Source organism: Chrysemys picta, chromosome 20, assembly GCF_011386835.1.
Source record: "Chrysemys picta bellii isolate R12L10 chromosome 20, ASM1138683v2, whole genome shotgun sequence".
Classification (NCBI taxonomy): domain Eukaryota; kingdom Metazoa; phylum Chordata; order Testudines; family Emydidae; genus Chrysemys; species Chrysemys picta.
The window spans coordinates 23,397,912-23,408,419 of NC_088810.1; the positions used below are offsets into that span (position 1 = coordinate 23,397,912).

Here is a 10,508-nt window from a genome sequence, read left to right on the forward strand (position 1 = left end):
TTGGTGAAACATCTTTTGATCTAAACGTGAACCATAATCAACAATCAAGGGTTTTGCACTCCACTATAATGCCCTTTCTTTGAAGGTGTTGGTTCAGTGGAGGGTATTTACATTTGAGCAGGTTTAAATTATCTGGCATCAAATTGAATTGAATTGAATGATCTGGTACTACATTTGAATTCAATATGAAGAGTTTTATTCCTGTACAAAACATGAACAAGCTTGAAATGTACACACTTGTAATTTCTTTGGACAATTATTATCCTCATGTATAAAGAAGGCTATGTTAAAGAGACGTCCCACCCTGTACCTCATTTCACAAATCTGAAAGAATTCATTACCATTGGGTCACTTTGACCCATGAGAGCGATGTGTTTCCAAGGACAGAAAAAGTAGCACACACACTGCAGTTGGCGACTCTGTCCCAATGGTTGACATGCCTTAAAGCAAGTTTTTGAAGCTTGAATTATACATTGGGATTTACAATGTTATCATATGCATGGAAAAGAAATTAACCGACTTGTAATTCCTGTGGTGAAGTATTGTAATAATGTATAAAGGAGATACAGGTAAAGTGGACCAAAATTAGCCAGGTTTTTTATCGTTGATGCTTAGATCCAAGGATGCACACATTCTTTAACAAGATATATTGCAAACCTTATCTTCTAAAAGAGAGTAACAGGGATGAAGCACGTGCTTAGCCTGTGGTGGGAGGAGTCAGAAGTATTGGGTTGTATTTCTGTTTCTGCAACTCACACTCGTGCAACCTTCACCTCAATGAGCTTCTTTTTTTATACCTATAAAACTGGGATAGTAAGGATGTTAAGACTGGAAATTGTTCAGCGTTCTTAGAACTCAAGATATCAAAGCACCTAAGAACACTCATTGGTGTTTCGTAAATGCGATTGTATTTTTAGAATATTATTAAATATATTTGGGATTAGATGCCTCTGCATTGACTAATAGATTCACGTAAAAAAACAGAGGTCAAGATCTCTCATCTCATTCTTTTAATAAGGACAAGATTTAAAGCTACAGCATTTGGGGATGTTTCATTTTCATTCTAATGTAATTTTGAATTTGGTATTTTTAAATTATTTTTATAGGAAAAGGAAGGTGCTCTCTTGATGTAAATCAGCAGAGTTGCTTCATCTTCAAAGCGATTCAGGGCCTGAAAATCAAAGGAAGATATTTCTGCCTTCTTCCCGGATACAGAGGCACTCCTGGAGATACAGTTTACACTTAAAACAACATTCCAGTTCTTGCAGGATTGTTTTCTGCAACATGGCCTATAGCTGGTCAGATTTTATGTCATATCTCATCCCACAGCACTCTCCTCCTTTACTAAGACTCCATGATTTCAACCTCTCCTGGGCTTCTTCCAGGCTTCGTCAGCTGCATTATCTTGCAAGACCTCAGTTTCTTGTCAGCTCAGTCACAGAGAGACGGTTTCTGAGGGAGTACAACTTTCACAGCTTAACTCAAAACCTTTCTGTAGAAGAGCACTGCTTCCTTTCACTCCCTACCGTCCCTTCCCCTGACCCATAAGTAAATCAACTCTAGGCATCCCTCTGAGACAGCATTGGTGACACAAGTGGAGGTCCAATTCTAGGTCAGATTTGAATAACTGTAGAGTGAAATTCACTCCCAGGCAGAGGGTCATCAGAAAGGCTCGTACTATACTTAAGTCCTTGCTAAGATGTAGTTTGAAAGTTTAAAGTAGAACTAAAGTTTTCCATAGGCATTGTTCTATCCCCCTGCCAAAGTGTGAATTTGAGACTGAAGGCCATGGAATATTTCCGATTGATTACGAAGGGAATTGGATCTGAGATGGGGATGGAGGTCGTGAGAATGCAGAAAAATAGCTCTCTGCTTCCTAGCAAGATTATAATGAAATGTCCCGTGCCCCTAACAATGACCTGTATGAACTGAAAGGACCAAAGGGGATATCTGCTCATGACAGCCAGTTGTGCTACTGATGCAGCCCTGAATCACCTTGACATGCATTCTCATTCCACCACCAAGAAAGTCAGTGGAATGACACAACGAATGCAGACTGCAACGTGCATTCTTAGGATTATCCCAGTAATCCCAAACCCTGAGAAAACAGCATGTTCAAAAGGAGGATTTACCGAGGCAATCAAGTTTGTTTGGTAGCTAATTGGGACATCCTGTAAGAGACGCATCACAAATCCTCCAGGCAGTCCTAGAAACTGTATAAAAGCATTCACGGCTCAGATCTCCTCTAAACGCTTCTTTGGACTTCATCCCCTCGGTGAACTGGGTAAGTCCGATTCGACTCACTCTCTTTCTAACCCAAGAGCTGTCACAGTAGGGTCCATTTTCATTTAAGACACAATCTTGCACATTTTCTCTGTGATTTTTAACAGGGAATAGGGTGTTCTTCCATAATTATCTTGTGTAATTTGAAGCCAAAGTTGGGGATTTTAGGAGCACCATATGCAACCAGGAAACATATTTCCTATTCACTGGATATAGAATTAGGGCATTTAAATCTTTAAAGTAACATAAGAAAGTCCCTCAGCCATTTTTAGCTTGGATAGATTAGGAAGAAACTTTGCCACCTTCATCCATAAATGGGCAATTCAGGGGTTTTCTTTATTCTGAAGTAGCTGTTACTCTTAACTATTGGAGCCAGGAGAATTATTAAGGTGACAACTGGTGTGATCCAGTTTAGCAATTTCTACATTCTTATGAACAGAAATACCCATTGAAGATGCTTTTCCTCAGATGGTGTAATTTATTGTTACTCCATGAAAGCCATTTTACCAGAGTAAAAGGTCTGAGGATCTTGTCCTTAGTGATTTATTTGGAGAAAGAAAAAGTTTCTGTTCCTTCATTAGCAAGTATTGGTGACTCCCAAGGTTTAGAAAACCAAAGAGCCACACCCTGACACTGGACACAACGGGTTTGCATGCAGAGGTTGAATCCTCAAAGGAAAGGAAAAGATCAGCATTATCCCAGCCATGTTCTCTTTGAGAAATGGCTATAATGGATACAGCATACCAGGTATCCTTCAAAGAAATAATGACACTTATTCCAGGTGGTGTTTATCAGACAGGTCATTGAGAGGGTTTCAAAGGGGACAATTGGGAGGTAAGTTTAGTGGGAGTGGATAAAAGGCATAGAAATAGGAAATAGGAACAAAAACATAGCCACAAATATAGGGTCTAAGTGCACTCCTCCACTCTCTCTCGGGCCCCACGTAGACCTCACTACTATAGTAACTGAGGTTTGAGTCCTTTCCACTGTCATTGGAACCTTTTCTTTACTCTATTCCCTGTTGAGTGTTTCAGGTTTATCTCCATCACAGAAAGATGTCTTGCTCCAGCCTGTGCTATCCAGAATGCGGGGTGGCCCGACCCAGTCCAGTTTCTGGCAGCTGCAACGAGCCGTGCGTTAGGCAGTGCCCTGACTCTGAAGTCATCATCAGACCATCACCGGTTGTCGTAACCATCCCAGGACCAATTCTCAGCAATTTCCCCCAGCAGAGTGAAGTGGGAGCTGTTGGAGCACCTGTGGTCGGAGCAGGCTATGGGGGCTCATTTGGTTTGGGGGGATTGAACGGCTATGGAGGCCATTACGGAGGATTGTATGGTTATGGGGGATTAGGTGGTTACGGGGGCCATTATGGTTATGGAGGATTGAGTGGTTACGGGGGATTGTGTGGTTACGGGGGCCGTTATGGTTATGGAGGATTGAGTGGTTACGGCGGCCGTTATGGTGGACTGTGTGGTTACGGAGGAGGTTACGGTTACGGGGGAGCATGCGGTTCTGGGGTATCTTGCCATAGGTACCTGAGTGGAAGCTGTACACCATGTTAAACCCTGCAGGAATATCAATGGTAAAAGAACAAACCAGGAAATGAACAACAAGCTAGAGATTCAGACAGAGATTTCAGAAGTGCTGGGCAGGCATGGCTCCACTTGAATTCAATGCAAACTGTGTCTGCTCAGCCCCTTTATCTCATTGACCGATTGCTAATATTATGCTCATAAACTCTTTCTGCCAATGCTTTCCCAACCACGTGCTTATTCTCCTAGTCACATGTGAACTCATTCTGAATTGCACTCAGGCTGTTTGCACTAACCCCACAGTGTGAAGGAAACAGGGGCCTTAACACAGGCATCAGTTGTACTTCTTATAACTTTAATGTGTTTGTCCAACTCTGTACCTGCAGCAAAGGAAAAAGAACATCTTGCCGCAAATGCATCCCAAGGAAGAGGGTGATTGGTCCCAGACCTTTTGGAAATGTTTGAAATAAATCCTTTCTGCTCTGTATTATTTGTTTCTGTAACTATGAATTGCAAATTTCATTCTCATTAAAAACTATGCTGCATCATAATATTGATCTTCTGGTTCTCCTTGTTCCTCCCTCCTTGTTTAAAAATCTTGCTGGAGGAAATTCCTCCCTGTATAGCCGGCAGCACCAGGCACTTCTAAGTTGCAACTTTCGAAGGCATGGAGTGATAGGAGAATAAAGCCCTTAAAGTGGTTCAAAGCATTATTCAGGCCGTCTGCACAGGGGTGGAGTTCTTCCTTGCATTATCCGTGTAGCAAAAAGCCTTTTCCTGCTAAGACTTACACAGATTTTCAATTTAAAATGTCAATATTTCCTTCGATTTCAAATAGACCAATCACATGGTTCGTGGAAAGTGTCTGTCTTAATCTTCGCTGGATAGCGACCCAGATTTTCAGAAGGAAAAGAAAATTGGCCATCCCTAAAGACAAATTACACTACACCAAAGTCAGGATCTTCATTGTGATATCAAGAGATTAGTACACTGACCAGTACTTCAATACAAGAATCTCATGGTTTTTTAGGAAACTGTTCCTCACTGCACTCCGTAGTACCATTTACCATTTTTATACAAACCCCCTGAGTGCACCATAGCTTGATATTGCAGGAACTGCACATACCAAGACTGCATTTTCTACTATTTTCTTCAACATTTTCATGGCTCTCAGTTCCTAGAAGATGAATATTTTCTACTGATTAAAGAAAGGTATTTGCTTAGTGGTTGGTATGTACGTTTGAGCAGACTAGAATTATCTGGTACCATCATTTTTCCCATTTGAATTCAATATTGATAGTTTTATTCTTGCACTGCGCATTAACAAGCTTGAAATGTACACACTTGTAATTCCTTTGGACAATTATTATCCTCATGTATGAAGAAGGCTGTGTTAAAGAGACGTCCCACCCTGGTCCTCGTTTCACAAATCTGAAAGAAGTCATTACCATTGGGTCACTATGACTCATTATAGAAATGTGTTTCCAAGGAAAGAAAAAGTAGAAAACACAGTGCAGATGGTGACTTCATCCCAATGGGTGCTATGCGTTAAAGCAAGTTTTTGACGCTTGAATTATGTACTGTGATTTGCAGTGCTAACACTCAAGGAAAGGAGAGAAATTGACAGACTTGTAATTCCTTTGGAGAGTGTTGTCCTCAAGTATAAAGAAGAAACAATTAAAGTGGTTCAAACGTTAGTCATTTTTTTATCGTGGATTCTTATATCTAAGGATGTACACACTATTTCACAAGACCTGTTACTAATGTTGTCTTGTAAAAGAGTCTAACAGGGATGAACCTCGAGCTTGAACTGTGGTAGGGGGAATCAGAACTATTGGGTTGTACTTTTGTTTCTGCACCTGACACCCGTGTGACCTTCATCTCCATGTGCCTATTGCTCTATGCTGATAAAACAAGGAGAGTAAGCATGTTAAGGCTGGAAGTTCTTCAGCATTCTCAGAACTCAAGATTTCAAATAACCTCGTAAACATTCATTGGTGTTTCACACATAAAAAAGTTTGTATTCTTAGAAGATTAATAAATTGTTCCTGGGATTAGGCACCTGTGCAATAGAGTCACTTAAAAAAAATAGACGCCAAGGTCTTTCATGTCATTCCTTTAATCAGGTCACGATTCAAAGCCAAAGAATTTGGGGATATTTCATTTTCATTCTAATGTAATTTTACATTTGGTGTATTTATAGGAAAATGAAGGTGCTTTCTTGGTGTTAATCAGCACAGTTGCTTCAAATTGAAAGAAGTTCAGGGTCTTAAAGTCCTTCAAAGAAAGGAAGACATTTCTGCCTTCTTGTTTCTTAGTTTCTTGTCAGCTCAGTCATAGAGAGATGGTTTCTAACAAAGTACAAATTCAACCATTTAACTCAAAAATTTTGTAGAAAAGAGCAGTACTTCCTTTAACTCCCCACTATCCCTTCCATTGACCCATGAGCAAATCTGGTCTAGGCAACCCTTTGAGATAGCATTGGTGACCCAAGTGGAGGTCCAATGTTAGATCAAGTTTTAATCACCCTAAGGTGAAATTCACCTCTGGGCAGAGGGCCATCACAAAGGCCCAGGCTCCACTGAAGTCCCTGATAAGACATAGTTTGAAAGTTTAAAGTGGGGCGAAAGTTGACCATAGGCATCGTACTATCCCTCTGCCAAAAGGTGAATCTGAGATTTAAGGTCACGAAAGGAAAGACACTGAAGGCAATGGAATGATTCTGATTTTTTTACGAGGTAATCGGATCTCACCCGTTGGGGATGGAGTTTTTGAGAAGGCAGAAAAATGGCTCTTTGCTTCCTAGCAAGTTTATAATGAGCTGTCCAATGCCCCTAACTAAGACCCGCATGAACTGAAAGGACCAAAGTGGATTTCTGCTCATGACAGCCAATTCTGCTGATGATGCAATTCTGAATCACCTCGACATGCATGCTCATTGCACCACTAAGAAAGTCATTGGAATGATACTAGGAACGCAGATTGCAACGTGCATGTCATGTTGAGGCTGAGAAGGCATGTAGTCTTACCATGAACCATGTGATTGGTCCTTTTGAAATCAAAAGAAATATTTACATTCTTAAAGTGAAAATCTGTGTAAGTCTTAGCAGGAAAAGACTTTTTGCTAAACAGATAATGCAAGGAAGAACTCCACCCCCGTGCAGAGGGCCTGAATACTGGTATGAACCATTTTATGGGCTTTATTATCCTATCACTCCATGCCTTCGAAAGTTGCAGCTTGAGAGGTGTATGGTACTGCCGGCTCTACAGGGATGAATTTTCTCCAGCATGATTTTTAAACTAGGAGTGAGGAACAAGGAAAACCAGATGACCGATATTATGATGCAGCATAGTTTTTAATATGAATGAAATTTGCAATACACAGTTACAGAAAAAAATAATACAGAGCAGAAAGGATGCATTTCAAGTATTTCCAAAAGGGCTGGGACCGATCACCCGCTTCCTCGGGATGTATTTGAGGCAAGATGTTCTTTTCCCTTTGTTGCAGATGCAAAGTTGGTCAAAGAAATTAAAGTGATAATAAAGACAACTGATGCCTGTGTTAAGGCCCCTGTTTCCTTCACACTGCGGGGTTAGTGCAAACAGCCTGAGTGTAATTCAGAATGAGTCCACGTGAGACTAAGAGAATAAGCGCATGGTTGGGAAAGCATTGGCAGAAAGTGTTTACAGGCATAATATTAGCAATCGGTCTATGATCGAAAGGGGCTGAGCAGACACAGTTCGCATTGAATTCAAGTGGAGCCATGCCTGCCCAGCACTTCTGAAATCTCTGTCTGAATCTCTAGCTTGTTGTTCATTTCCTGGTCTTTTCTTTTACCATTGATATTCCTGCAGGGTTTAACATGGTGTACAGCTTCCACTCAGGTACCTATGGCAAGATACCCCGGAACCGCATGCTCCCCCATAACCGTAACCTCCCCCGTAACCTCCTCCGTAACCACACAGTCCACCGTAACCACTCAATCCCCCGTAACCATAACGGCCCCCGTAACCACACAATCCCCCATAACCTCCCCCGTAACCACACAATCCCCCATAACCTCCCCCGTAACCATAACGGCCCCCGTAACCACCTAGTCCCCCATAACCATACAATCCCCCGTAATGGCCTCCATAGCCGTACAATCCCCCCAAACCGAATGAGCCCCCGTAGCCGGCTCCGACCACAGGTGCTCCAACGGCTCCCACTTCACTCTGCTGAGGGAAATTGCTGAGAATTGGTCCTGGGATGGTTACGACAACCGGTGATGGTCTGATGATGACTTCAGAGTCAGGGCACTGCCTAACGCACGGCTCGTTGCAGCTGCCAGAAACTGGACTGGGTCGGGCCACCCCGCATTCTGGATAGCACAGGCTGGAACAAGACATCTTTCTGTGATGGAGATAAACCTGAAACACACAACAGGGAATAGAGTAAAGAAAAGGTACCAGTCTCAGTGGAAGAAAGGACTCAAGCCTTGGTTACTATAGTAGTGAGGTCACCGTGGGGCCCGAGAGAGAGGAGGAGTGGATTTAGACCCTATGTTCGTGGCTATGTATTTGTTCCTATTTCCTCTTTCTATACCTCTTATCTACTCACACTAAACTTCCCTCCTCATGGGCCCCTTTGAACCCTATTTCATTGACGGACCCCTGGTATTCGCTGTCCATTATAGACATTTCTCAGAGAGAACATGACTGGGATACTGCTATCATTTCTTTTCCTTTGACGATTCAATCTCTGCATACAAACCAGTGGAGTCCAGGGTCAGAGTGTGGCTTATTGGTTTTCTAAACCTTGGGAGTCCCCAATACTTGCTGATGAATAAACAGAAAGTTTTCTTTTCTCCAAATAAATCACTAAGACAAGATCCTCAGCTCTGGTAAACTGGGTTCAGATCCACTGACTTCCATCGAGTGACCCTAAATTATACCATCTGAGGAGAAGACTCTTCTGCTCATAAGAACGTTGGAATTCCTAGACTGGATCACACCATTTGTCAGTTTAATCATTCTCCTGCCACCAATACTAAGGAATAAGAGCTACTTCAGAATAAAGTAGAAGACCCCTAAATTGGCCGTGTAGGGGCTAAACTGGGAAGGTTTCTTCCTAATCTAGCCAAGAGAAAAATGGCTAAGAAAGTTTCTAAAGTTAATTTAACGATTTAAATTCCCTATTTCGATTGCCAGTTAATAGGACATATGTTTCTCAATTGCATCTGGTGCTCCTAAACTCCCCACCTTTGGCTTCAAATCATGGATCCACCACAACTTGCTACTGAATATCTACACAAGAGAATTATGGAACAACACTGTCATTCCTGATAAAAATCACAGAGAATACGTGCAAGATTCAGTCTTAAATGGAAATGGATCCTACTGTGACATCTCTTGGGTTAGAAAGAGATTGAGTCGAATTGGACTTACCCAGTTGACCGAGGAGCTGCAGTCCGGAGAAGTGTTTAGAAGAACCCTGAGTCGTGAGTGCTTTTATACAGTTTCTAGGACTGCCTGGAGGATCTGCGTTGTGTTTTATACAGGAAGCCCCAATTAGTTACCAAACAATCTTAATGACCTTGTTAAATCCTCCTTTTGATGGAGCTGTTTTCTCAGGGTTTGGGAGTATTGGGGTAATCTCAGCCTCAAAAGGAGTGACATGCATGTTGCAATCTGCGTTCTTAGTATCATTCCAATGACTTTCTTGGTGGTGCAATGAGAATGCATGTCAATGTGATTTAGAATTGCATCAGCAGCACAATTGGCTGTCATGAGCAGAAATCTACTTTGGTCCTTTCAGTTCATGCGGGTCATAGTTAGGGGCATTGGACAGTTCATTATAAACTTGCTAGGAAGCAAAGAGCCATTTTTCTGCCTTCTCAAAAGCTCCATCCCCAACGGGTGAGATCCGATTCCCTCGGAAAACAATCAGTATCATTCCATTGCCTTCAGTGTCTTTCCTGTCGTGACCTTAAGTCTCAGATTCACCTTTTGGCAGAGGGATAGTACGATGCCTATGGACAACTTCAGCCCCACTTTAAACTTTCAAACTATGTCTTAGCAGGGACTTCAGTGGAGCATGGGCCTTTGTGATGGCCCTCTGCCCAGAGGTGAATTTCACCAAAGGGTGATTAAACCTTGATCTAACATTGGACCTCCACTTGTGTCACCAATGCTATCTCAAAGGGTTGCCTAGACCAGATTTGCTCATGGGTCAATGGAAGAGATAGTGGGGAGTTAAAGGAAGCTCTGCTCTTTTCTAGAAAGCTTTTGAGTTAAATGGTTGAATTTGTACTCTGTTAGAAACTATCTCTCTATGACTGAGCTGACAAGAAACTGAGGTCTTGCAAGATAATGCAGCTGACTAAGGCCTGGAAGAAGCCCAGGAGAGATGGAAATCATGGATTATGGGTGAAGGAGGAAAGGGCTGTTGGCTGTCATTTGACATAGAGTCCGACCAGCCATAGGTTATGTTGCATAAAGCATTCCTGCAAGAACCAGAATGTTGTTTTAAGTGTAAAATATATCTCTAGCAGTACATTCTATATCCAAGGAAGAAGGCAGAAATGTCTTCCTTTCTTTGAAGGACTTTAAGACCCTGAACTTCTTTCAATTTGAAGCAACTGTGCTGATTAACACCACGAAAGCACCTTCATTTTCCTATAAATACACCAAATGTAAAATTACATTAGAATG

General features: G+C 41.9%; 2 protein-coding genes across 2 annotated transcripts; one reads left to right on the top strand and one right to left on the bottom strand.

Moving 5' to 3' along the window:
• Positions 1-3,322: 3,322 nt before the first annotated feature.
• LOC135976759 (claw keratin-like) lies at positions 3,323-3,939 on the top strand. Its single transcript, XM_065574089.1, has one exon. It carries the CDS (start codon positions 3,339-3,341, stop codon positions 3,843-3,845), a length of 507 nt encoding a protein of 168 aa, XP_065430161.1. The 5' UTR covers positions 3,323-3,338; the 3' UTR covers positions 3,846-3,939.
• A 3,376-nt stretch (positions 3,940-7,315) lies between these two features.
• Positions 7,316-8,204, bottom strand: LOC135976746 (claw keratin-like). Its single transcript, XM_065574040.1, has one exon. The coding sequence runs from the start codon at positions 8,202-8,204 to the stop codon at positions 7,674-7,676; it is 531 nt and encodes a 176-aa protein (XP_065430112.1). The 3' UTR covers positions 7,316-7,673.
• Positions 8,205-10,508: the final 2,304 nt, after the last annotated feature.

What these genes read in the sequence shown, in the direction of transcription:
- LOC135976759 (XM_065574089.1), top strand. Translation starts at nt 3,339, where the DNA reads ATGTCTTGCTCCAGCCTGTGCTATCCAGAATGCGGGGTGGCCCGACCC.
- LOC135976746 (XM_065574040.1), bottom strand. Translation starts at nt 8,204, where the DNA reads ATGTCTTGTTCCAGCCTGTGCTATCCAGAATGCGGGGTGGCCCGACCC.